This window comes from Vidua chalybeata, chromosome 2 (genome assembly GCF_026979565.1).
Source record: "Vidua chalybeata isolate OUT-0048 chromosome 2, bVidCha1 merged haplotype, whole genome shotgun sequence".
NCBI classification, from domain to species: domain Eukaryota; kingdom Metazoa; phylum Chordata; class Aves; order Passeriformes; family Viduidae; genus Vidua; species Vidua chalybeata.
The window spans coordinates 25,944,939-25,972,252 of record NC_071531.1 but is presented as its reverse complement, the minus strand read 5'-3'; the positions used below and the strand labels follow the sequence as shown (position 1 = coordinate 25,972,252).

At 42.0% G+C, this 27,314-nt stretch overlaps 1 protein-coding gene across 4 annotated transcripts in view; it reads left to right on the top strand.

Moving 5' to 3' along the window:
- Positions 1 to 10,690, top strand: part of ADPRHL1 (ADP-ribosylhydrolase like 1) — a 35,165-nt gene extending 24,475 nt beyond the window's left edge. For 2 of the 4 annotated variants that reach the window (XM_053935526.1, XM_053935527.1), the window contains one exon: positions 2,182 to 10,690. In XM_053935526.1, the coding sequence (XP_053791501.1) occupies positions 2,182 to 6,835 (4,654 nt within the window). In that variant the 3' untranslated portion in view covers positions 6,836 to 10,690. The remainder of the gene's footprint in view (positions 1 to 2,181) is intronic. The other 2 variants (XM_053935528.1, XM_053935530.1) reach the window with 2 other exon arrangements.
- Positions 10,691 to 27,314: the final 16,624 nt, after the last annotated feature.

Sequence of the window (27,314 nt, the reverse complement as noted above, 5' to 3'; positions counted from 1 at the left end):
CCTAAATAGGTGCCATAGCTGTTTGTTCATTTTCTGCTGCTGGCTGGTGAATATGGATCAAACACTCAACCCATGCAACATGTCTTGGTACTTAAGGCAATGAAGTATTCCCATAAATGCTACATTTCAAATGGCATCCTATAATAACACTCTAACATGGAAAAGGAAATCCCTGAATAGAGCTCACTCGTAGTATATTTTAACAAAGTTGTTTGAATTTCATAGCTCATACGAATATTCCTAGCAGAGAGGGCCTGATCTACTTCCCTTCACAATCAACAGTAGTTTGGCTATGCTGAAAGCAAGACTAGTCTGTATTTTACTGTGGCCATTTATAGCAACCAAAGCAGTCCAGAAGGGGGAGGCAAGCAGGGCATCTGGTTCCACTGCTGTTCTGAGAGATCAGAGGTGACCCTGAAGCACATTGGTTGACGGCCCCACGTGTTTTTCTGAATACACCAGACACTAGTTAGGGAGGAGAGGGATGGTAAGCTTGCAGTTAAAATATCAGCAGACTTGCAAGGAGAGGGAATGAACCTGGATATTTTTAGCCAATTGTATTCTGAATTCTGGTTCTTTCTTTATTCTGGAAATTCCCATAATTGGGACGAATGGGCTTCTTGGTGTAACATAGAAGCTTTGCCTGTTTGGCTGTAGTCAACTTGGAAAGGGAAAGAGTGGATGATACCACCTGTGCTATGCTGAAATGTGGTCATTCCCTATCAAAACCTACGAGATATTGTTTGTCATATTAGACATGGGCCAGTTGTCAGGCTTTTTTCTTTTATTGGCCTTTAAAAATACCTACAAAGTCATTATAAATAGACCTTCTTCCATTCAAGATGGCAAATGCATCCCCCTGCTGAGGGATGTAATTTTCAATATGTGCACTTGAAATGCAGCCAAGTGGAATCCAAATATCACAACCCAACTGGACAAGGACCAGCCCTTCACTTTGCAAACAGCCTCCATAATATCACAGTGGGGGAACGGGTCCAGTTTCTCTCAGAGACCATGGTGTGCCAGCTGCTGGGGCACAGCTGGGCCTTCCCCAACTTTCCGAGCTTGACACTCCCTAAAGGATGACCCTCTTTGCAGCCTTTCTTCATTTCCTACACGTGGATTTAATTTAAAGAATTTTTTTTATTCCACTTCTGGTCATAAAAATTAATCCCCTGCGGGTATGCAGGCTGCATTCTGTGCATGAAGGTATTTCACTGCACGGTGAAGTAACCTTCCAGCTTTTCATGGTGTCAGAAAGATGACACCTTTCGATTTTTTCCCTCCTAGACCCATCTATTGTTATTGAGTTCAAGCTCCAGCTTTTGTGCTGAGTTCAGTATTTTATTTAGTAACTGATCCACACCAATTAAAGCATTGCCTAAATCCCCAGCTGTCCAAGGGCCTGATTCTTTAAACAAGCAAAGGTCCAACATACCATCCTTCTTCCTCCAGATTAAAAGAGGTTGTAGTCAAGGGATATTGCCAGGGTTGTTGTTGTGGTGATAGCCTTCACAAAGCAGATTTAAGAGCATAGTCCTGATGTGGGATTTGAGTGCTATCAAAAAGCAAATAACAGCAACCCTGCTGTGTTTTTTTTTTTTAACTCTGTGGAGGTATCTACTGATTTCTAACCTATACCAATAGTAAAAACCATCAGTAGTGCATTTGGGCCCCTCAGCCTTGATATTATTTTGTTTGAATGGTTATAAGCCAGAGACAGAACCATGGTTTCATGCTAACTGCAATCTCATCATATTTATCTTTCATCTTTCTCATCACTTTACCTATCAGGAAAGGAAAATGCCTTCAGTGTTGCCCTCACTTTAGGACATGGTAATTCTAAATGAGGGATTAGTGGCACAGAGGAGATGTAGTGACTCCAACTAGCATTGCTTGCTTCCCTAGGTGCTTCCACTGCCCACAAAACACAGAAGAAAGCTGACAATGCTGTGTGGGACAATGTGAAGCCCTGACATTCCTGCTACACATGCCTCATGAAGCTTGTTGAGCACTTTGCATGCTTTTTAACAGGCCACTAACATCAACTCTCTTGAGAAGTTCTAAAATTAAGTGGTTTTTTTTCCCATTTCATGCGTAGCAGCATGCCATTAAAGCAAAGTAAGAAGGTAGTGACAATGCTGACAACTTGAAAAGACATTTATGTTTTCTCTTGTACAGCACCAAAAGCACACACTTCTGTGGAGATAATAAGATGCTTATAGACCCTCTGGTGCTGAAGAAGAAGCTCAATAAGATGGCAACAGAGCAAGGAGCCTTTGCTGTTCTCAGCAGCCTGCTGCTATACGTCACCGAGCTCGCAGCCGGCGATCCACAGATCAGCAACAAGAGGACGAAATGGGCAGAAGGTAAAGAAAACCAGGTGAGCTCTAACCAGCCATGTCCAGATCCAATCAGGGTTCAGTATCCAACCAGATTTCAGCTCTTGCGGTCCAGGTTTCTAAACAACAATCGTGAGCCGTACACCAAGAAGAGAAGAGAAGTCGGCAAACTGGTCATTAAAGAGAAGATGTGGGTGAGCAGGGCTGGTAACAAGCTGGACAGAAATAGAGACAGGAAGGGAGATGGAAAAGCAGTGGAGGAGGATGCAGACACAGCACCCAGTGAGAGGGCAAGGTGGACTAGTGTGACTGGAAAAAACACAGTGAAGAACATCCTGAAGAAATTTTTAGCTGCCGAAGAAAAAGAAGCCAAGGAGAAGTCTCCCAGCTGGAAAAAGAAGGGAGCAAACAGCAGTTTGCCAAAAATAGTCAACAAGAATTCAGTCTTGTCCAAACTGAAGGAGAAGTTTGAACAAAGCACTCTCTGCTCAGCTGCAGAGGTGAAAGCATCGCTCTTGCACAAAGGTGAGAGAAAGACTAAAAACTTCCCCAGCAGAAAAGCTATTCGTAAGCCTGAGGTCAGAGTGCTGCGCATGGCAGCAATGACAGCCACAGGTATAAAGAGTCCAGAGTCCCAAAATTTAGTGTGCTCCATGGTCCCAGTGCCCAGATTCAGCATGGCTACCAAAATTAACCATCCTTGGAGCTGGTCAAAAAATAATGCTTCAAAGCAGCCTTTTGGTCATGGCACACTACTGAAGGAAAAGGAGGGATCCAACAGAGACCACAGAGAAAACAAAACCCTGGGAAATGCAGCACAGGACAGGGAGGACAAAGAAGAGTTACTGGTGGCAGCAGAGGCCATGTCAGATGCAAAGGACTGTGCTGAGGATAAAACAGATTCCACAAAACAGGGACGCAACTTTCATCCTGTTCTAAATAACTCTTCAACTACTCATAAAAACAAAGCTCTTGCAGACTGCATTCCCCCCTTACCTGAATGTGGTCTAGATTGTGACAGGACTAACATGCCAGCTGGGCCTGACACATCTTCACTATTGGGAACTACCAATGCTTTGCAACAGGTTGAGGAAGACAGCCCACCTTCTGACTCACTTGACTCTAGCACAGCTGAAGGATCCCATGAACAAAGTCCTCAGGATACTAAACCAGGATTCAGATTCCTGATTCCTGAAATTCAGATTCCTAAAATATCTCTGTATGTATATGGTTCAGATGAAGATGACAAAGAGCTCACAGAGCCAGAAAAAGACCCTTTCTTTGCAAGCCAAAAATGTGTTCCAGAGCAGAAAGCACTGGAAAACATACCGCCATTTTGCTCTCCAAAATTTTCAGCATCTTGTGAATTTGAGCCTTCAATGGATGATCAACAGCTAACTGTCCTAATACCAGCTTCTGGCACAAAGGCACCAATAGAGGCACTGGATTTAAGAGGCAAATATTCTAAGGAAGCCAAAAAAGAAGCAACATTTCACAGTGAAGACAAAATGTCTTCTAGCAAAAATGATAGTGATGTCCCAAATATAGAGGAGGAAAATAAGACACCCAACAGCCAAATGCAAAATGAATTAAAAACAATGCAGCCTCAGCCTCCTCAAATGAATTTTAGCTCACAAAATAACTTTGATGTTTCCAACAGGGACATACAAGTTCCAGATGCAAATCAGAACAAACCTACACTCTCCTCAAATGAGAGCCTGGAGCTAAAACCTGGTGCTGCAGCAGAAGAGGATACTACTTCTTTGGGAAAAACACAAAGCCCTTTGCCAGGTGACCTTGTGAAGCACAATTCCTTTATTTCAGAAGAAGATTTTGGGAAGGACAAATTATCGTCATCAAATGAAGTGATGAATCACTCAAACAACCAAGCCTTACAAAGGAGTTCCTTCACTGACCTGGAGACCTGCGACAAGTCATCTGAATCTGTCATTGAGCATGAAGAGGACACTGCAGATGAGATGCCCTGGCCTGACTCTGAGGCATGGCAGCCACCCGTGTCAACCTCTTTACCAATATCGATGAGTGGGATTGCAGGACAAGGTATCCATCGTACTCTTGGAAATCCTCTGGCACTTCCACCTCTTGATCTGGTGGGACAGGGAGCTGGTGCTGTGGAACATGAGCATGACAGCCATGGCTGTGAGAAGCATCCACACCCCCCTTCAGATGAGTTGACAAATTGTGGGAATGACACAATGGGGGAGAAGAAAACCATATGTGATTTTAAGAATCAAGCACTATTCTCAGATCATGCAACAGAAAATGAAAACTCTACAGACAAAGAGACAAATACATGTCAGAGACGTGAGAACTGTCTTTCACATTCAAACACAAAGCCAGGAAAACATGAAAATAAAGCCACACTAGCAGAAAATCCCCTATTACCCTTGGAGAAGAGCCAAACACCAATATTAGATGATACCAAAAAGCAAGGATGTGGTATGCTAGAAGAGAATCCAATTCCTTCATCAACTGAATTGGTCTCAGACCAAAAGAAGGATGCAAAAAGTAGAAATAAAATATCTGAACACACAAAGGATAAGCTCTTCTCCTCAGATGATGACATGAAGCATGAAAGTGAGATGGAGACAGAGGAGAAAGAAGAGAGAAATGCCTTGCATAAATTTGAGCAGGAACCAGTATTCACACCAAATGATACTGTGGACAGTGATAATAACTCTTCAAAGGAGAATGATGCTTATAGTCTTCAAACACCTCAGTTACCTTCATCAGAGCATGATACCAACATTCAAGGAGTGAAAAATACTGGACAGAGTTTGGAGAATCTAGCATCTCTGAGAGATTTTGTGAAACACAAACTTGATGTGACAGGAGATGAAAACATCAATTACAATAACAGGAAAAACCACCTGGACTCATCAGATGAGCCAATGAAACATACAAATGACAGTGAAGGGCTAGAAAACATCAAGTCAGACTTCAACAATTATTCAATGCCACCAAGACACACAAGAAGTCAGGACAATAAGATGGCTGATGAGGACAATACCACTCTAGAGACACAGAAACAGATGTCACCAGGTGACCTCATAAAGCCTGAAACTAAGCCAGACAAAAAAGAGACTAAGCATACCTCTGAGAAGTTCCAGTCACTTGCTTCAAACAAAGTGCCAAATTGTCAAGACAGAAGCCCTTCAGGAGAGAGGAAGCAAAAGACACCAGCAGCAGAAGACACTGGATCACCTGAAACAGAGGCAGTAAAAGAGGATATTGAGCAGCAGTTTTCTGGAAAGCATCAGCTACCTCCATCAAGAAAGTCAGGAATGCATGAGGAAGATATTCCAGGAGACAAACAGCAAATGAGATTTGAAGATTTTCTGACACCTGATACAAATACTGCAAAAGAGAAGGACAAACTTCCAAGTTCCAGGAAGTGTCCATCAATACCACCAGAAACATTGGTTAAGCCTCAAGAAAAAATTACTCCAGAACAAAAGCAAAAAACACCAGATTCTTCAGGTTTTAAGGAGCCTGGTACTAATTCTGTAAAAGAAAAGGATGGAAATCCAGATTCTGAGAAAGTGCCTTCTTCAAATGAAGTGCTGAAGTCTCAAGAAAAAAGCGCTTCAGAAGAGAGGAAGCAAAAGATACCAGCAGGAGAGGACACCAGGTCACCTGAAGAAAAGGCTGCAAAAAAGAAAGATAAATACCAAGGTTCTGGTAACCATCCGTTACCTCCTTCAAGTAAATTATTGAAGCCTGAGAAAAATATTCCAGGAGGAGAAAAACCACGAACTATATCTGAAAGTTTTACAAAGCCTGGTGCAAATGCTGTAAAAAATAAAAGCAAAGATCCAGCTTCTGGGATGTGCCAGTCCCCATACTCAAATTTGCCCATGAAGCCTCAAGAAAATAATTCCACAGTCAAAAAGGAGCATTTGCCACCATCACATGATGAAAAACCAACATATAAAACTGGTAGTCCAGAAAAGAAGAGTGAAGCTGAGAGAAGAGAGAAATACCAGCTAGGCTCTTCAGCTCAGTCAGAGAGGCACAGCAATGATGGCTCAGGAGAGGAGGGCCCTGTGGGTGATTCCAGAAGCTATCAAGCTCCATCACCAAGCAATGGCCTAAACTGTAAAAGCGGTGCTGTCCCAAAAGAGACCAGTTTGTCTAATACAGAGAAATCCCCCAAATCATTCTCATCATTACAAGTTGTGTCAAAAGAGGAGGTAAATCCTGCTGGAAACAGAGAAAAGCAGCCTGGATTTAAGAAGTACAAAGCGCTCTCATCAAAGACTTTGGTGAGGCATGAGAAAGATGCTGCTGAAAGGGAGGGGAGTGGGCAGGCAGCTGGCCAAACGAGTGAGAAAAAGGCAGAGCTGGAGGACTGCTCTAAAGCAACGCCATTCTCAAAATACACAGTGGAAAGCTACAGTGAAGGATCCTTAGATTCAGCTTTCAAACCATTGATCATTAGAGTAACTGACACATTTAAACATCACAGCTAAAAATTACGGCTACAGCTTAGGCAAGAACTTACAACAGATCATGCTACCGACTCACTTGATCTTTCCTTTCTCCTTTTTTTCTCCAGGGCATTATATTATCATTTTTTAATCACAAGGACATTGATGTGCATCTATCAGAGCTAGGGTTTTTTTCTTTCTTAAACATTAGCCTGAAGACATGAATTAGATTAATCACTGCAAGTGAATTAGCTAATCACTGAATTAATCATCAGTTTATAAATTAAATATGAGAAGGGCTTTGAGATCAGTGTGAATTCAGCCCTGCTTCAAATTCTCCTTGCTAACTAATGGGCTTTGTTTGTAACAAAGACAACTGTTCAGGCTGAACTCTATTTGTATTTACTTGTTCTAATGAAACTCTGCTAGTACTTCTTCCAGGAATAGTGGTAGGCAGTGTAGCTTTAATTATGTCAAAAAGCACTTGTTCTAAGCTCTGCCTTTTCACAGATTAGCAGGAACTGTTGATCTATTGCTGCACTGAGTGACACTGTTAGCAGATGTAGTGAGGGAAGGAGGGGAATACTTCATTTATCTGCAGAAAAATCCTCAAAGGACATTGATGCTACAAGGGGATTTACCGCAAATTGTCAGCCTCATTAATATTAATATTGGAAAAATTGTGATTTAACCTCCTCGGAAAAGATTTGCACTTTGGCCATACACACTGTATGCATTATTGTTGTAAAGGTACACAATTTCAAGGGGTTCTTAATTACTGCAAATGAATATGCAACAAGTGTAAGAGCTCAAAAAGCTCAACGCTGAAAGGCCGTGAAGACAAGGTAAACCAGAGGGGCTCAACACTTTGACATAGAAATTCAGCTTTTCCTGGGACATCTGTCCCACTCTAAATGCTGGGGCACACAGACATGAGACAGGTGCCTCAGCTCACATTTAAAGTCTTAGGAAGTTTTTATTTTACAATGCAATGTGAAACAGAGCAGTAAAAAGCAGGCAGTGTCACTGAATCCTAAAAAAGGGGTAAATTTTTGTGTTTACAATAATAGCATCTTCTGCAAAAGATGAACGTTGTTTTGGAGAATTGAGGGCAGGGTTGCTGCCTGGGGTGTCTCAGTAAAGCTGTGACAGACAGAACGTCTCACAGCGCCAAGTCTCCCATACAGGAGTTTACCTTAGCATTGTAACTGCACATTCATATTAAAACTTACTGTGGAGGAACCCTAAAGGCATATTCTAAGGACTCAACTTCAGCAGGACAGAGGGTTCATACAAACAGGGCCCTGCTTCCCTGTGGCAGTGAATTCCCTTCCATTTTTATGATGCTCTCCATGACCACGCTCTGCAGCTGAGGGCTGGCTGTTCCTTAGGCACAGGTTGGCAGAATGCCCCCACCCACTGCCATCAAGAGACTGAGGACAAGAACAGGCTGGCAGCAAGCTGAGATCAAACCCATTTGCCAGCACAATATACTTGAGTCACATACATGACAACTGGGCTGGCCCAGTTGGGGACATTGCTGGGAGGAAGTGGGAACGTGAACATTGTGTCTCCCAACTTCTTTTTCCTTCCCAACCTGCCAAGGATTAGGCTTTCTGGCATGTAGAGGGTCACAAAGTGAAAATTTTATTTATGTATCACATCAGTCCTCAAAAACTAAAATAGATTTTATTGGAAATACAACACTGCCCTTACACACAGGGTTTACTTCACCCACCAAACTTTTATAAGCTGGCAACCACAAAGGCCACTTTGTACTAAACCAAAAGCATAATTTACTTTTTATTGTCCATGATTTCATTTCACATTTGAGAAAGGTCCTTACAGCATAGAGCATTTGCACCAGACTTGAAGAATAAATTCTCTATTAGCTGGCTTCTTCTGCCTGTACAGGAAAATCACAGAATCATAGAATTGTTGTGGTTGGGAAAGACTTCTAAAACTGTTGTGTCCACCCATTACCCAGCACCACCAAGTCCACCACTAAATCATGTCCCTAAGCATCACATTCACATATTTTTTTAACACTTCCAGTGATGGTGGCTCCATTTCCCTGGGCAGCCTGTGCCAATGCCTGACACTCATTTTGGTGAAGAAAGTTTTCCTAATATCCAATCTAAATCTCCCCCAGCACAACTTGAGACCACCTCCTCTTGTCTATTGCTTGTTACCGGGGAGAAGAGACCAAAACAAACCTCACTACAACCTCCTCTCAAGTAGTTTTAGTGAGTGATGAGGTCCCTCCTCAGTTTCCTTTTCTTCAGGCTAAACAGCCACAGCAGGTCCTCATCAGACTTGTCCTCCAGACCCTTCACGAGCTCCATTGCTCTTCTCTGGACACTCTCCAGCCCCACAATGTCCTTCTTGCAGCAAGAAGCCCAAAACTGAGCACAAGATTTGAGGTGTGGTCTCACCAGTGCTGAGTACAGGGGGACAATCACTGCCTTCATCCTGCTGGCCACACTATTGCTGATACAGGCCCAAATGCCAATGGCCTTCTTGGCCACCTGGGCACTGCTGGCTCATGTTCACCCCCAGGTCCTTTTTTTCCAGGCACCTTTCCAGCTTCTCTGTCCTCCAGCACTGCCTGGGGTTATTGTGACCCAAAGGCAGGACCTGGCGCTTTGCCTTGTTGAACCTCACACCACTGATCTTGGCCTATCGATCCAGCCTGTCCAGACCCCTCTGCAGAGCCTTCCTGCTCTCCAGCAGATCAACACTCCTGCCCAGCTTTGTGGCACCTGTGAACTGACTGACAGCAGGCTCAATCCTCTTGCCCAGATCATTGATAAAGGTATTAAACAGGACTGGACCCAGTACTGAGCCCTGGGGAACATCACAGGTGACCAGACAACAGATGGATGCAACTCCATTCACCCTCACCCTCTGGGCCTGGCCATCCATTTGGTTTTTACCCAGCAAACAGTTCACCCTTCCTAGCCAGGAGCAGCCAGTTCCTCCAGGTCAATGTTGTGGAAAACAGTGTCAAAGGCTTTATTAAGGTCTAGTTAGACAACATACTCAGCCTTTCTCTTATCCACTAGACAGGTCACCTTCTCCTAGAGGGAGTTTTCATTAATCTAATTAGAATTTAATTATTCTAATTAGAAGCCAACTCAATTATTCTTTGGCTAACCTTTTAAAAGTAATTGAGGGGGACTTTGCCCCTCTTTTGCACCTGGAAACTCTGTAACAAATTGAAGGAGTTCTTGACTCTCCCAGAAAGTTAGACAAATATTAAAGATGTGCTTCCCAGTAGAGCTTGCCCTTGGGCACCAGGAAGCCCATAAATCTTTCAGTTTACACCTGCCTTGTTTGCTTTTCTCAATAGAGATGCAACACTAAGACTAAGATGCAGCATCCTGTGTTCAGGGTAAGCCAGGCAGAGTCATCTTGTGGAGGTCAGCTTTTAGGTTGTTGCATGCCTTAATCTCTACTGGTAAAATAAAACATCCATCCACGTCAAATGACCCTCCCCAAAGTACACTTAAAACCTGACATAGATTTGCATGCATCCTTATGAGTAAAGCCTTACTTAAGGAAATCACTTCATTCTGGGTGTTAGCACACTTAATCCTTCAGAAAAGAAGAGAGCAAGGCCATAAAAATTCCAGTCATGATGGAACAGTAGAAGACTGGTGTGCCTTGCAGTAAACAAGTCACTTTAGACCACATGGGCAGGAAATTTAGCACTGGTGATAAGCAAAGAAATGCCAGAAATGAGTATTTCAGAAAGAAAAAGAGTTTGAGGAGTTATATATTCATCTATGCAAATGATGCCAGGTGTGCAAATGGCCAGGCTTGAACTCTGATGAGACCCTTTCTGACACAACAGAAAACAGTTTCATTCCCAGTGTCCAGTAGTCCTTCACAATTTTTTTACCCCCAGGAGCAGAGGGGTAAAAATTTCTGCCCCTGCTATCCCTTAGGCACATCTCCCACTCCCCTCTCAGCTGCTGTTTCAATTTGTCTGACCTAATAATACATACTTTTGAGGCATCTGCCAGCACCTCTCTTTGCTTTTAGGGTTCTGGACAATGAGTGTAATTCTGTGCAGTTCTGTTCCTTTTCCATACTACAGCCCTCTGTTTTACTAATGTACAGTTCTCAAGGCAAGCATCTCTCAAGGTCACTGGAGGAATTAGATCCTTAGCCTATACTAAATGTAGCACAAATTTTTTTTTAGTAATGATTCCTGAAAGTCCTGGCTTAGCTATAGACACAGATACACAATCACAACAGGCCAGGCACAGGGAGTATAAACAACCCCAAAGCCCAGGTAGAAAAGGTTTTTCAAGGCTCCCCCTCTATGGTGACATATATTGAAATTTCATATTCTTATGGAATTAGACTCTCATGGAAAGATATTTTTTTAAGGAGACTGGGCAAAATTAATGACAATATTATTGCCTCAAGCATTTCTTTGGAGTCTCCAAAGTGAAGGTTTCCAGAAGTTTTTGAAACCCTGAATAAAAGAGGCATTTAAGAGGAGTCCAGACTCTGAGCTGGAGCTGGGGTACCTGAAGGGTCCCATCTGCAGAAGCAGGTCTGAGGGGGCTCAGTAGTCAGTGGTGCCTAGAGACTGAGGTAACAGAGAAGCCAGGCAGGCTCCCCATACCAGCCATCAGTAAAGTGCTTCAGACTTGTTATGTCCTCTCTAATTAGGCCATAGTCAAATCTCCCCTAGCCCTTCTTCTTGGCAGGTCACCTGCCAGATGGGCTTAGTAATACAGAAATCCCAAAACGATTGGTTTGGGCTAATTTGGATAGTCAAGCTTGGACCTGGCACATCAGTATGATAGTACAGTCCCCTTCACAGTGCTGGAAAGTACCCACCAGCTCCAGCAGCCCCGCTCATCCTCCCACATTTCTGACTGAAGGAAAAACCTCTGCCTTTGGGGCCCTCTCCAGGTGCCCAAACTCAGAACAAGTTCAACTGCCCTCTGGATGTGCCTCTCTCTCCCTCCATCTCCTGCAGCAACGCAGTCCTTGATTAAAGCACTCGGGGCTGACTGGAACAAACCTAGGCCTCAGAATCCTGAAGAGCCCATCACTTTCTCCAAAGTTTCATGAAGTGAAAGTGATACCTATATTCCTGGGACTTCAGGTGCCAGGTGAGCTCAGAGGGCCATAGAGAGCTCCCTCTCCCCCCAGTTCAGAAAGGGCTGCTCAGCCATGCTGGATGAGTATTGTCTCAGCCATGGCTGGATGAGTAAGTATAACAAAGAGCTCCTCGTTGATTTTTTTTTTTTTTTTAATTTTTCAAATTTAAAAAAGGCACATAAAGAATAGCTATTCCCAGCAATAAAGCCCAAACCCTGTGAAGGTTTAACCCATGGAAGAACAGAGGCCAGTACTGTATCATGAAACACAACTGGTCCACTGCAGTGTCAGGAAATGTGTCACTGCTTTTACCCAGGCATCGAAACCAGGAAGAAATAGTTGTCCTGGAAGTACTATCTGATTCCAAATTGTTCAAATAAAATGAAAAAAAAAAGAAAAAAGAAAATAATGAGTGCACACTTTTGGCTATGAACTGCATAACTTAGTAATTGATCAGTATCTTCTTCAGTTGGATAACATTTAACACATCACACATGACAAAAAAAGATAGAGACCAAGACCATTAAGTAACCATTTGACTCAGGTTTGTACTATTTTGAATATCAATGGAGCTGATAAAAGAAGAAAGCACTAAAGATAACAGAAGGGACCTCATATCCTGGCACTATTCAGCATCTGTCCCAGGCACAAGATGCTGCAGATGAAATCTGGGCTGCTGACAGTAGAAATGCCCCACCTAATGGTTGAATGTGTAAAGCAGGATGCAGGCAAGCAGTGGTGAAAGCAGATGAAAAATAGTGCCAGGAATAGTAGGAAAATTTAGGGAAACATTTATTCTCTTATTACTATGCCACTATGGACACCATCCAAAAGAAGTTTGTCTGGTTGATCAGAGAAACCTGATAAGTAATAGCTGGGAACCTTACAGATTTTGGGGCAGGGTGTTTCTCTGGAACACTAAAGTAAATCTCTCTTTACTTGAGAAATGACCACAGGGATATGTATTATCATCAAAACAGTTTCAACTATTGTACTCACAATGTGGTTTCTGAAACCTATTATGTTCTGTGAGCTTTAGTTCTCCTTTTCATTTCCATAATCATCTTTCTATAGAATTGAAACATTTTTCACTCCTTGATGAGAATTTAGGAAAAATGGGAGGGGAAAAAGATTGCTGGGTATCTACTTTCCTGCCAACAAGAAGACTTTTTGTATTCTGAATAAACAAGGAATCAGCAGGTCAGTATTTTACCTCTTATGAAGGACCTGAAACAGTTTATGGAATTGCTACACACCTCCTGTTTACTGCACTTGGTAGTAACCTCAGTGTGTCCTCAGCTGTAGGTACAAGAACAACTGTGTAAGATGGTGGGATTTTCATTTGGCAAACAAGCACTACAGCAAGCTCTCAATGGTGCTTATCATTCAACAGCAGAAATGTACTGCCAGAGGGAAAAATCACTGGGAAATAAAGCCATAAAAATCTATAATGCACTGAACTGGTTATCCTCAAAACCCCACCAAATAGCTTTGCGCTCTCTTTTAAAAAATTGATAATGACCCTGAATATCCAAAAAGGGGCATCTTATCACAGATCTGATTTTTGGGGAAAGTGCTCAGCATTTGCTCTCTGAAAATCAAGATTCTTTCGTAAGATGCCTCATGTTAGGCAACCAAAGCCCCTTCTAAATAAAGTGCCCTAGATTCCAGAAATACAGGAGAGTTTCATGGGCACCTATTTCCTCCTGCACCTACAAAAGAAAAGCATGTGAGCAAAAGAATTGGTGTGCAGGGATGGCCAGCTCCCTCCAGCTTTGTAGGTGAATGCAGCCAGTGCCTGCCTTTACCACAAAGAATTTCAACTACTTGCTGCAGGCTGCACACCATTTTGACCTGCATAACACCATTTGCTGCAGTTGAGATGTAGGCTAAATAGTAGGTGAGTCCTTCCCATCGCTGTACTTCCCAAGACTTCTGGAAGGAATCAAATAAGCCTTTTGGACACTTCAGAGCCAGCCCATCCTTCTCAAGAAACAACTGTGAAGCTGAATTACACCATCAGAGTGAAATCCTTGTGCCCCTTGGGATTCATAGCAATACAATGGACTATCAAAGGCAGCTCTGGATTGCTAACCCAGTTCCTGAGATCTTTGATTCTTCTCAGGAATGGGAACAGTGCAGGCAGCAGTGTTCCAAACACCCAAATAAGGTCCCACCAGATGTATCTCAACTCCAACTGTCTCCAAGCTCCAGAAGACCAGAAATCCCCAAAAGACATCTTTATTAACTCATTTAAATTACACACATCATGTGACAAGAAAGTCTGTACCATTGTCATGCCATACAGATTTCTTAATAAAACTGTTTTCCTCCTCAGAGGGTTCCTTATTTGTACCACTGAGTCTTATTTGTGTGTTGAGAAGATTAAAACAGTAAAAGCATATAAAATATCAACCTAGTATTCATTCTGTCATTATCAGGGAAGGAGCATGAGAAATAAAGACAAATAGCATCTGTAACTGTCTCATCAGTATACAAACTGTTTTCATTACGCCCAAGAGAGCTGACACGTGCCAAGTTTCATGTGACAGCTGGGAATAGGTAGAAAATATGGAACATTAATTATGCAAATGGAATGGCTTTGAAAAGAGCCCAGAAAAAGCTACATTTTCTGTAGCTTGTTCCCTGCTGCCTTTTCCCTGCTGGCTCCTCAGACATGGGCAAAGGGAAAGCTGTGTGTCAGGGAGGTGATTCTGGCTACTGAAACAGGAGCAGTAACAGGCTAAGGACCAGGTTGGTTGGACCAGCTTCCTCCTGTGCTGCCCATAGAGGGGGTGGCTGACCAGGGCTGCACGACCTGACATGACTGGTGTCTTGCATTTGCTTGGTGAGGGCAGTTTTTGAACGCACACCTGAAACAAACCCAGTGCTGTGGCAGGGCTGGATCAGGTTTGGCTACCTGTGGTTCAAGGCTGGCAGAAGAAGTCAGTAATCTGGTGACCAAATCAGTATGTTAGAACTGTGGAAAGGCCTCAGGCAGCTACTCCTCCACATATAACCCTTGAGGAAAACAGCTTTTGCTGTTGAGATTGCCAGATGCTCTCCTCCCAGAACAGGAGACTCCAGCAAAACTGAACCTTTGAACATGGACATACAGTTACCCACTGAATAGTCCAGTATGACCAGCAAGCATTCCAGCCCTGCCTGCTGCTCAGCCAAAGCACCTGGGCAAACCTGGGGCTAGTCTGTGAGGAGCAAACCCTGAAGAGACCCCCGACACTTGCTCTGGGCCTTTGTTCTGCTCCTATAAATGCCAGTGAAGGGAAGAGAAGGATCTTGCTGAGGGTTCACCCTGCCCCATCTGAAGATATTTCGGAAGAGCCAACTTCAGTTCTGTTCTTTCTTGTCACAAACTGTCTGTGAAATCATTGGTAATTAATCCATCCATGCATCCTGCCTGCAGAACAGCAGATGTACTTCACAGGCAGCAGGGAGCTGAGATGGCAGCTGTGGGCAGGCTCCAGCAGCCACCCAGACTGGAGCCAGTGCCTGGATACAAACAGCACAGGGAAACCAGGCCCATTCACCATTGTGTATCTGACTTCTTTTCCAAAACCACCACCACTGATCCTCACCTCCCCTTTAGCCTTTCCAGTGCTATTTCCTCAGGAGACATACATAGGTGACACTGAGTGGGACAAGTGTGGTGGAGAGTGAACAGAGTTATGGGGGAAGACAGCCCACGTGAGCACACAGGTCATCATTGCAACCCCCTACAAAGGCAGCACTTTTTCAGCTTTAGGTTTAGTTGAGTTACAACTCCCATTCTTTTACCCAAACCAATGCCAGAAATTGCTCAGGAACTTCTGATGTCCTCTGATGTTTTTCTTCACAGACTATTACAACCCATGTTTGAAAAAGGTACAAAGAGTGTGTGTAAACTGTGTGGGAACACAATTCCCAGAAGGAGCATGTATGAAGCTGAATGCCACTAAGAAATGAAAGAAACAGACTTGGGTAAGTACCCCATGAAACCAAACACTTAAGCCCAATGGGGTCCTAAGAAAATATAATGAAAATACAGTTAAGTCTTGATTTTGCTCCCCCGGTGCACTAAGGCTTTCTGATGCCAAAAGAATCAGCCTTGGTCTGTGCTTCGCTTCTCCCCCTGTGTAAGGGGAATGAATGACTCTTCCCCTCACCATATCTCTTAACACTTAAGTTCCTTGGGTCATGGCAGTCTGCAACAAGTGTATGTATGCAGAGTACGACCCTTCTGACTGCAACCAAGAGTTCACCTGATATTTCCAGGCAATGGAAAAATTCACTCTGAATACTATTTTCTATTACCTTCAGTCTCCTGTTTTCAGAATTCACCTGGAAGCAGATACATGGCAGAGGCACAACCTCTGGGTACTTCCCTTTCAAACAATTAAAATTTGGTTCACTCTTCTTTACATATTTTTTTTAAAAATAAGTAGACACTGCTCTCCAATGTATACCACCAGTGCCCAACTCTAGGCAGACAGAAATGCAAAATCAGGTCTTTATGCTTTCTTCTTTAGAAACCCAGGTTTAAATGAAAAATCATCTCAGCTTAGAGATAGTTTTTATTCAAAATGGGGGGAAACTGAGGCTACTTTCAGTTTTGACTTTCTATGGTTAATTAGATGCAACTGACATTCAAGAGCACTACAAAATAACCATTGAAATAAAGTAAATATCCTCCTTAAGATTTATTTCAAATAGAAAAATGCATTCCAATAATATTCCTCCAGCCTGACAAAGAAAGCTCAAACTTCCTGAAACACTACGTTTTAGTATCATTAAAAAGAAAAACAAAACAAAACAAAAAAAAAACCATGTTCTCATGGCAAAAATATGCTTATGAAACAGTGTGTTCTAATCAAAACTGTATTTCTTGGGATGAAACAGTGCTGATTTGTAGGAGCTGGGGGAGGGTATAAAGGCCTGGGCTGGGAAGCCATGCTCTCTCCTTGCAGCTGAGACCAGACCTGAGTTAATAAGGGCAGAAGAAGCCTGCTGCAGAACAATATCAAGTCTAATTTTTTTTACATTTTTAAGCAATCTACTGGGTTAGGATTAAACTCCAGAGACAGACACTCTAAACTTCTTTGGGATAACACCGAGGGAGTGATTTCCTTGTGTTAAATGGGGCACAAAAGAGGAGGAAATCCTAAGACTATCATAAGCAAGGTGTCCCTGAGCTTGTGGGGCTTCTCCTCCCCCGCCCCTGGCGAGTTGTCTCACTGGCCTGCAGATGGCGAGTTTGCCATGTGGAGATGTGTCTTTTTGCTGACAAGGAAAAGCCCTGCATCCTTAAGGGAGTCGGGAAAACAAATTCTGCCTGAAGATGATAGCTCAGAGTTAACTCTGCACCCTGCCCAACAGTTCTCCCACAAACACTTCATTTTGTGTGCATGACCAGCTGTTCGCCGGGCATGAGGCTATCGCCCCGAAGATGGTAATGTCAATATTTCAGCTGATCATTAAACATCACTCTTTGTAATGGAAATGGGGATCTTTACTCCCCACTTCAGCAGCAGCCACAGTCCACAGCACAAAATCATTAGAACTGCTCTTCCAGGAGGTGAAGCAACAGTATGTGATGATTATCTGATCATTTCTTGATCCCCCCTACAGTCTTTAGTAATACACAGACATTAATTAAGAGATACCCACATTGACTGACTCCAAAGCCCCCACAGCAAAGTCCAAGATTTAGACTCAAGCAATGACTTGCAGTGTTACTGATCTCTGTGCCACAATGAGTTAAATTCTCTAGAGTTCAAAAATTTTCAGTCTGGGCCCCACTGAATCACAAAGTCTTTCTAGGAAAATATGTTTTTCATATCTATTTTTTCAAAGTCCATGTTTGTGCTTAAAACTCATCTGGATTCCTTCACCAATTCACAAAAGAAAAAAAAATATTAATGCTTCACGAAAGTAACAATAAGATGTTGCAAAGAGTAGTTTTAATAGACAAAAGAATATATGTTTTTCCCTCACTGCTCTCATGGCAACTCTGCTAAGCTCCTCCTGTGACACATGAATTTCCTATTGCTGCCTTCCCTCTCTTCCTTTCCAGTTTCTTACTTTTCCCTTTACATTTCTGTCTTGTTCAAGGGCTACAAAATGAGACTGGAACATGAATCGTGTGTTTCCAAGAAACATAGAGAACTTGCTGTCTGGGTCAAATTTTCCAGTTACTGTTCAATAAAGACTCCTGAGCCGTCCCAAGAGCCTCATGAGAAAGAATTTCTTTCCAACATGCAGCTGCTCATTAATTCCTGGGAAAACCCCGAAAACAGAGTTTTCAGTAACATAGTAATCTTTCCACTCTGAAGTTTAAAGAAAGCACTCACAGACATTAAAAAATCTCCAACATTTTGAATATGCCATTTTGATCAGCTACACAGATGCACACATAAACTGCATTCTGGCAGCAGATCTCAAATTTGGTGACAATTGGGTGCTCAAATAACTAAAATACTGGGACAAGCAGAGAGCTCCTTGTGCTCTAGGGCAGTACCTACTCATCCTTGGATACCTTGGGATTTTACCCTCTGCCACCACCTCTGCAGGAAGAGCCTGGTAAGGAAGGCCGAGTCCTCTGCACCTTAGAGCCTTGGGCAGGACAAGGGACAGGCAGCTGGTGCTCCTGCTGCAAAGCAGGTACAGCATCCCCTCTGACATTTCCAGCATGGCAGAAGGATATCTGGCACTCAGCTCTCAGTCCACAAATGCACAGCAAAAGCAGGCCTGTTTTATTTGCACCAGGCCTGAGCTCTGCCATCGTCTTCATCTACAAGCCACAAGACTGTAAGAGCTGTGTTCTGTAATGCAGCCCCGGTCCATGGGAATGGATGGGTTGTGCAAGAAACTCAAGGCATCACCTGGACATATACATGAGCATATTTGCCCATGGCTTTCCCTCTGCTCATCCAATTCCCAGTGCTGCAGGGCTGCTGTCATGACAGGAGCTGTCATGGGGCTGCTGCTGGGCTGCCCTCCATGACAATGAGCAGCTGTGGAGCACAGAAGAGTGTGAAGGCTTCCTACAGTACCAGGGAAGGAGAAATGTACAGCAAAGACTGTGGTAACAAAGATGAAACCTTGATTTATGCTGAGAAGCCCCTGTTGCTGGCAAAGAACAGCACTTGGTAACTCCTCCCTCCAGCAATCCAGCAACTCTATTTCATTCCTAGATTTGAATAGCTTGTCTTTGACCCCACAATAGTTTGTGAGTTATGTGGGCAAAGCTAAGGGGAGCAGAGGCAATACCTCCATACCATATTTTGCCAATCTGGGGGCATTCCCTTTGCACACAGAGCACTTTTTGGCTGATAAAATGCAGGAATTTTGGCTGACTAAACCTCCTTTCATTGCTGCAAGACCTTTTATGTCATTACCTCTGCCTTTCCTGATGCATACAGGGCTTCCAGTCTCAGTTGACAGTGAAGTTGCAACAGGGACTACCAGGAGTACCAGACCATGGAGGTCTTAAAGCCCTATTACCACTTGGCACTGAGTGTACTTCTATATTTTGTAGGATGGAAAACCTTCAACGGCTTTTCCAGGTTACTGTGGACAAAAAAAAATCCCAGGGTTTGTTGTCATTTAGAAGATGTGGTTGTGCAGGACTGAAAGGAAGACTGCAACACTGGCAATCTCTCTCTAAGAATAGCACTGGCTCCTTCACCTCACACAAGCCATTTTTGGAGATCCTCCCTCTCCCTCCCCACCCCATTTCTGCCACTTCAGGGAAAAAGGTGAAGTTGGCAATGCTGGGTTAATGGTTGGACTCAATGCCTTAAAGGTCATTGCCAACAGAAATGATGCTCTGATACTGTTGTCGTGTGTGGATGGAAGGATTTTCATTGCACATCCTGGCCGGAATAAAGTCATGCCTGATTCTCTAATACTGAGAAGATGGTGTTGGAGAGTTTCTTTGATTCTCTTGGTTTTGGTGACACTAAGATTTTGTGATTCTATGTTGAGTCTGCACTGACCACAAACCAACAGCTAAGTGGCTTTGCCTAATTGGAGCCCTTGCATTTTGTAGGCTCTGACTCTTTCCATTTTCCACAGCTGACAAGGTCTGGATGGTATTTTGCTGAGATCAACAATCAAATCCTCCACAATTTACTTCAAGGCCCTTTTGACATTCACTGATAGTGTCTGCACAGTGATTTCTTTGGGTTTTATTCTGCTGCAGGCATAGCTCAAAGTGCTCCCTCTGACTCCTCACTGCTTGCCACTCAACTTGCATTCCCCAGCCTCCACAGCCAGTCAGAAACTTTTTTAATGGGGCTGCTTTATCACTTATGAACATTATCATTCAGCACTGTGGGTAGACCTGTGAGTGAACAGCTTGCCAGTAGTAAATGGTGATAAGAAAGATGCCCTTGGCAAAGGCAGACAGAATTTTGCCCTGCAATAGCTCCCTTATTCTGGGCCACCTCAGGATGCCTCTCTTATAAATGTGGATCTGTATGGTAAATGTGTTCACATGTCTCCTGCCAGAGATTACAGAGTCTTCTTCTCTGCTTCTGTCACCGTTCAGCAATGGGGGAGACAGATTTCTTTGTAGGGATTATTTGCTTCCCAAAATCTTAGAAGGATCACGGAATAGCAATAAAATGAAGGCAATGGGAAATCATGGTTTCTATCCATAACACAAAAGGTCTAAATTTTGAAGAAAAGTCATTTATTCCATTAAATAATATGAACTAAAGGCTGTAAAATTACTCTCAAGACTAACTTCTAAAAGGAAAATAGAGGCAAAATAAAAATAAAAATTTGCTGGAAACAAAAATAATTAATTACTTTTTATCACTATTTATCACTATAATCCTGCCAAACACATGCTTTAGTTAAATTCTGAGAGCTGCATGTGATGTCACTGGCTTTAGGAATATGGATGTCTCATCTGACAGTTATTAGTGTTGTTGGTGTGTACAACAGGTCTTTTAAAAATAGTCATGTTCACATTAGAGCTGCAAAAACCCTGATACAGTGATTCTCTGTGGTGTCCTGCCTCATCTCTCCTCATATTTGTCAAAGACAGATTCTGTCTCTTCATTTTTACCCATCTTTAATAGTACAGACCATCAACACAATTACTGTATTGCAGTATGTATGTTCAGGGAGGAGATCCAAGATGTCTTTTTTTTCAGTTTAATTAAAGGTAAGTGGTAAAATGGAAGCGACAAGATAAGCATCTTGCATGTCTTTATTGTCAATATTTCAGCATTCACAGCTTTGCTGCTTGAAATCATCTCCTGCAAATTTCTCAAATATTATTTGCTGTTACTCCAGTGGTCTTCAAAAGTGTTTAGCAAGAAATGTTAAATGCAGGCTAGACCCAGACAACTGAAGTTGCACTCCCCCCTCTTCTGTGGGTCAGGGGAATGCAAGTTGCCAATAAATGCACAGGAGGATGTATTTTCAAAAGGTACTGAAGGATGCTGGAGCAGCAAATCAGACCACTGAAAAGCTAAAGCCAGACATTGATTCTTATCTAAGTGTTACCTAAATGTTATTTCTTCCCAGAAATCAGTCCACCAGAGCTGTCTTGTGTTTCATTACAAATGACCCTTTGTGAGGACCCCTGACAGCAACTGTGAGGTTTTTAAGTACTGTTTATTACCACTACATAAGGTTAACTGCAAGGACCAGCATTAGCTTTCTCTCCTGGGAATATGATAGGTATTGTCAGGGACACACTATCATTGCTGTGGGAAATACAACACCTTGCTAATCCTGCATTTGTTTGGTGCTAGAACCTACACTGTGAACTCTGGCCACCCCTTGTAGTAACCACACAGCAGTACTCTAAAATACAGCCAGTGCAATCACAAGAACTACAGTGTTTTCCCACACAGAATAAGTTCCAGTCATGCTCATGAATACTGTGTGCACTTTGAAAGCTGAGTCCTCCGTAGAAGAGAACTTCCAAGAGTTCCCTGGTTTTTTTTTTTTTTTCTTCTTTTTTTTTTTTCTTTTCTGAAGCACTGGGTGAATCTGAAGAAGTTCTCAGCAAGGCATCCGTCTTTCTAGACCATTTGATTCTCAGCTTGCATAGAGATGCTAGACTTGCAACTTTGCTGTGAGCAATAACTGGTCCTGTAATCTGCAGGGGGAAATTCTGAATTGTTCTGCACAATATCCAATGCACCAGCAGATTTTTTTTACCAGATGGAAGACTGAACTTGCTTTTGTTCTACTTGCAGCTCCTTTATGTTTATTTTTCCTGAGTGGTCAGATGTGAAGTAAAACTGTGACTCCACCTTCACATTTATTATTTGCTTGCTTTAAAGTATAGCCCCCGCCTCTACTTTTTGTAACACAAGCAAAAAAATGCCATGTGAGACACACAGCAGCCACATGTAATATATTTCACAAGAGGCAGTCAGTCCCTTCAAGCAGAGACTGGATCTTTCTGGCTAGGAGGAGCACTAGATCTTCCCAGCTCTGCTTCTTCTGGATCAGCAACTCTGTGTTGAACCTTGGAAGGCTCTAAGACTTGGGTGAGTTTTGGAGCTGGAGAGAGAAACCACCTTTTTTTCTTGAGTGAAGGCCTGAGTGACAGATTTTCACCCTGGAGGGGAATCATCTCTTCTTGAGTGATTCATACACTCTGATCCTTGACTCCTCAGCTGCTTGAACCCCAGGGGCTAGGACATGATGAAACAAAGAACTGAAAATTATTAAGAGGCATGAAGAGCACTCAGCCCATTCCATTGACATCTGTGGGATTGAATCTGAGCTTTCTTTGCTGAAGTGTTTCATTTATACAAACTAATCTGTTGCCCACATATAAAGAAACATTAAATTCTCAAAGTCTGTAATTCTCAACAAATTTTATACAGGGCATTTATGCTGCCATCAAAATACAAAAAGCTTTGTCTAAGAGAAGACAGTGAAGTTAAGAGAATTGCAGCTGGAATTACTTATACAGTCATTCTTTAGAATTCCAAATGGTGTCATCACATGTAGATATCATGTGCTAAACTGCAACTGAGTGTGGCAGAGAATCAGGGCCCCTACAAGGCATGTCCAAAACTCTGATGGTCTAATATCAATTCTAAGTATTACTTATGTATTTTGGTGAGTTGATTTGCATCTACATGTAGATTATTGACTACAGTAATTTTTTTATCAACAATTTTCCATCAACATCTAATAAGACAACAATTGCAATTTTGCAACTATATGAAAAAATTACTTTGCATAGATCAGGAAAGATAGTTATCATAAAGCTTACTTGACTGTGTTCAGAAAATTAGCAACTGCTCATGAAGAATTGTCAGTGAAAAGATGTCATGTAAAAGGAAATTATAAAAATGAGACATTTGTAGTATCTGAGAAGAAATTTTTTGAAAAATATGTTTTTGAGAAATAAGAAAATACAGAAATAGCACCTGTTGCAGAAGCAATACAAATGTGCAGCGCTGTCACACTCAGTGATTGCTATGGCTCCCTGAATAATTACAGCAAATTAAGTTCTATAATTTTCTTTAATTCATACACAGCTAAAATAAAATTTCTCAGTTGAAAAAAACAAACTGGTGTTTTGTTGACAAAAGAGCTACACTTTGAATGGAAAAAAAATCAAACAGGGGACTGAGAACGTATTATTTTTGTATCTAATTGTGTAGCATACCATGGAAATACCAAAATGTTGCTGCTGGTTTTCAATGTTACGCTTCCCTCTTCAATGTGATTACTCTAAGATGGGAAAAAACAATGTCAGAAATACCTGAAATATGAAGAAGAAAAATTAAATTATTTCAATTTTGATAATGTACCAGTTTATCATAGTACTAGGAACACTTATCTGCAAATTAATACAAAATGAGAATTACATTTTTCCTCCAGTATTAGTCATGTGATATAATTTGTAACCTGACAAAGTAAGCCAGAAGAAAGTAATAATTTGATCCTAGATGTTGCAATCACAGTTTCTTCCCTCCCAAAGGAATTTAAAAACATGATACTTCAGCTGATATCCTGATCCCATGTAAGTACTGAGGCATGTCTCTACTGATGGTTGTTGCTATAACCTTGCAGTTCCAAGAAGCTTCACTCACTCTTGCTGTCAAACCCAGTTTTAAGTTTTCACAAAACTACTTTTTCTTTCAGGCTGTGAGTTTGAAAAATGTGTAGGGCACAAACATGCAGAAAGCTATGGTGAAGAACAACCGCCTTGGGAAGCACATTACCTTTTGCAGAGTTCAGCACTCCAAAGCTTGGAACTCGCAGAAAGGGAATTTCCTGATCTAACTTAAACTAAGTACCCCTGCATGTATGCATTGTAAAATAGTATTTAATTACAGAAACTTTACATCTATGCTCCTACAAAACTCATCCTCATTCCTTGTGTGAAATTGATGTCTGTTCCTGAGTGGGTAGACATACCTTCTTCTCTTTACATCAAATCATGTTGTAACTTTAAGGGTTTTTTTTTTATTTAATGGATTATTTTTAGAGAAACCCCTTACTGCATAGAGACAACTAAGTGAAACAGCTAATGTTATTCACAGCTAAGACCATGTATTTATATGCAAATCCTGTATTTAAAGACCTGTAATGATAAATCTTCCTGTTTCTTACCAATTGGGATACTACTTGAGACAACTGAAATGAGAGTCCTTGCGGAGGAATCCTAATGCAGAAGCCGTCAAAGGCCAGGAGAAGGTTTGCCTTAACTTTTCTCAACTAGGAACAAATGTGAAGTCATAGTAGACAGAGAACATCCAAATTAAACCCCATCCCTAATCAGTAGATATTTGAGCTACCAGATTTGCTAGGCAGGTTACCTTCACAATCGGGGATAAGAAAGAAAAGGGGATGGGATAAGTAGGGAGTTAATAATCTCCAATCTTGGCTACCATCTCTCCGTATGAAATTTCAAAGTTCAGTTATAAGCCTTGTACTCATGCAGCCAGGAAGGTAAACATCATCAGAGTGATTTAGAGGGCTTTCGGGCTTTCAGTGCATCCCTCATGATCATTCAAGTAGATAAGGAAAAACAAGATAAACAGAACAAAGCCATCTAGAAAATACTTCACTTTGTCAGCTGAATAACAAAAACGTTTTACAGAGTTGCAGCTTGACCTAAGGTAGATTCATTAATTTCTCTCCTGCTCTACTCAGTTCCACACTGCTGGGTTACCGATCTGTGATAGCTACTGACCTTTTTCCTAAGGACATGCTTGTCCCTACCTTAGGAACGCTTCCTGCTAATAATGTTTAAGTGTCTTTCCCATATCACTTTTGACATATGATTTTGCTGTGTTTTTCACACTGAGGGCACTACCATATAATTTCTCTTCCCCTGTTGTTTCCAGGATTGTCACTTACAGCCTTGAGCCTTCTTTTCTGATGCAGCTGGAGGATGGCAGCTGGGTGCAGAAACCCTTCTGCAGAGGTTTCCATGGGTAATGTTGATTCTCCAGGCAGCTGCAGAGCTATGCAGCAAGCTTTAGAGCTCCTTTTTATAGATGCTGTTATCAGTATGCTTTGACTCCCGGGGCCACAGTCATACCGAGAATAATCAAAATACTGGCGGTTCCCAGACTACACGTGGATGTAACTTGTGCTTACAGCTAGTAACCTTCAAAGACATGAAGCTGTGAAGCCTTTAGGGAATAGTGGAAATTAACTTTAAAAATACATTTCTGTCCTTGCTATGCAGTCTGTTCTAAAGTTCAGTGAATGCTCATGGAACAATTCACGTGAACAGGTTTAATCAGGCCTGCAGACTACAATTATGTAAGCATGATGCAATTTGCTGGGACAAAAACATGGAACAAGTTTAGCATTTCATTACATTTCATTATGGATTGAGAGCCTTAATCCATATGTAGGTGAGGATTGACTAAACTTGGTAGATAGCTGGTTGTAACAGGAACTAAAGGTGTCTGGATGTGGTGGTTATAGATATGGTATAAACACACACACACATACACACACATACACATATGTTTACTTCTTACTTGATGTTCTATATTGTCAAATCTACTTAACCTTAACTGTTTTCTTCAAGTATGGAGCAGCAGATTTATTTCAGGTCATGGGAAAGTAGCTCCAGCCAAAGAGTAGAGCTCCAAGGAAGCAGAGTACACTTGTGTGGCGTTGTTAACTAAGTACAGACACAAAGATGAGTAGCTGTATGGAAAATCACATGAGCTAGGGAAGCCACGTATGCTGTGGGATTTTCATCCCCTACTTAGGCTACTACATCACCCAGTCTGTAGTGAGAATTTTCTTTTTATCTCTTCTTCAATGATGATGCATTCATATTTTTTTAAAGGGACTATTAAACCGTCTTGTAAGCAGTTAAGGTTTTTTTAAAAATTTAAATTCCTGTCTAGATCTGAAAAAGCAGAGCTGCTGCCTTTGCTGAAAATGGTATTTCTCACTGGTATTTCTTATGAACAGATTCGCCCATGCTGTTTTAAAAATATTAGGCACACTATATCCATGTACACCTATATTCACACATACCTTATTGTTTCTCAGTCCTATAGTGCTTTTCTTTCCCCTAACAATTTCTCTTCTTTGGCCTTCCTGAAGCCAGTAAAAAAGAACCTCAGGGAAAAAAAAAAAAAAAAAACAGACACATATCTGATATTCAAACATAAATAAATTTCTTCCATTCTTGAATAGATAAAGAATCCTTACGGTCCCCACAGGCAGTCAAAGAAATACTTCCAGCACAAATATTATTATCTCCTGGTGCTTCTCCACTTCTGGTCTTAAGAGTAACAACGGCTGTGGGGTGGTATATGAGGAGCTGAACCACATTTCAGCACTGCTGATACATCAAACATAGGTGACGTAGCACACAAGTCACAATGTTAGGAAGCATAAAGCCACTCCAGAATAATTCCTGATAAGGCTGAGAATTATCCTGGTATTTAGCAACTGCTCTGCAAACACAAGAAGGGGAGCCTTGCTCACTAAAATGCAGGGTATGAGACAAGCAAAGGTCTGAATGCCTCAGCCTGTGAAACACTCATCTGCTGTCTTCATCTGCCTTTGCAGGGAGTACGTCTAAATGCCTACCCTTAAAGGGAAGTCACTATTTTAAGGGAGTCACTATTTTACTCTGGGAGCAGAAAGATGAGAATTTCTACCAAACACATTCATCATAACATAAAAACTTCAGGGATAAGGTTCAGATGCAAAAAGGGAGTGGGGAGAAGTTATATAACATGTATTTCCTTTTGCACCAGATGGCAGGTAGGAAGGCTGTGAGCTTTACTGGTCTGAATGTGAACTAAACTTAGCCTTTTGCACTCTGCCACTGTCACCAGCTCCTTCAGAAGTAAAGGATCAAGAGTAAATAGTATCTTTTTCTGCTGATCACACCACCAAAGCAGTTTTCAGATTCGAGGGTTTATGC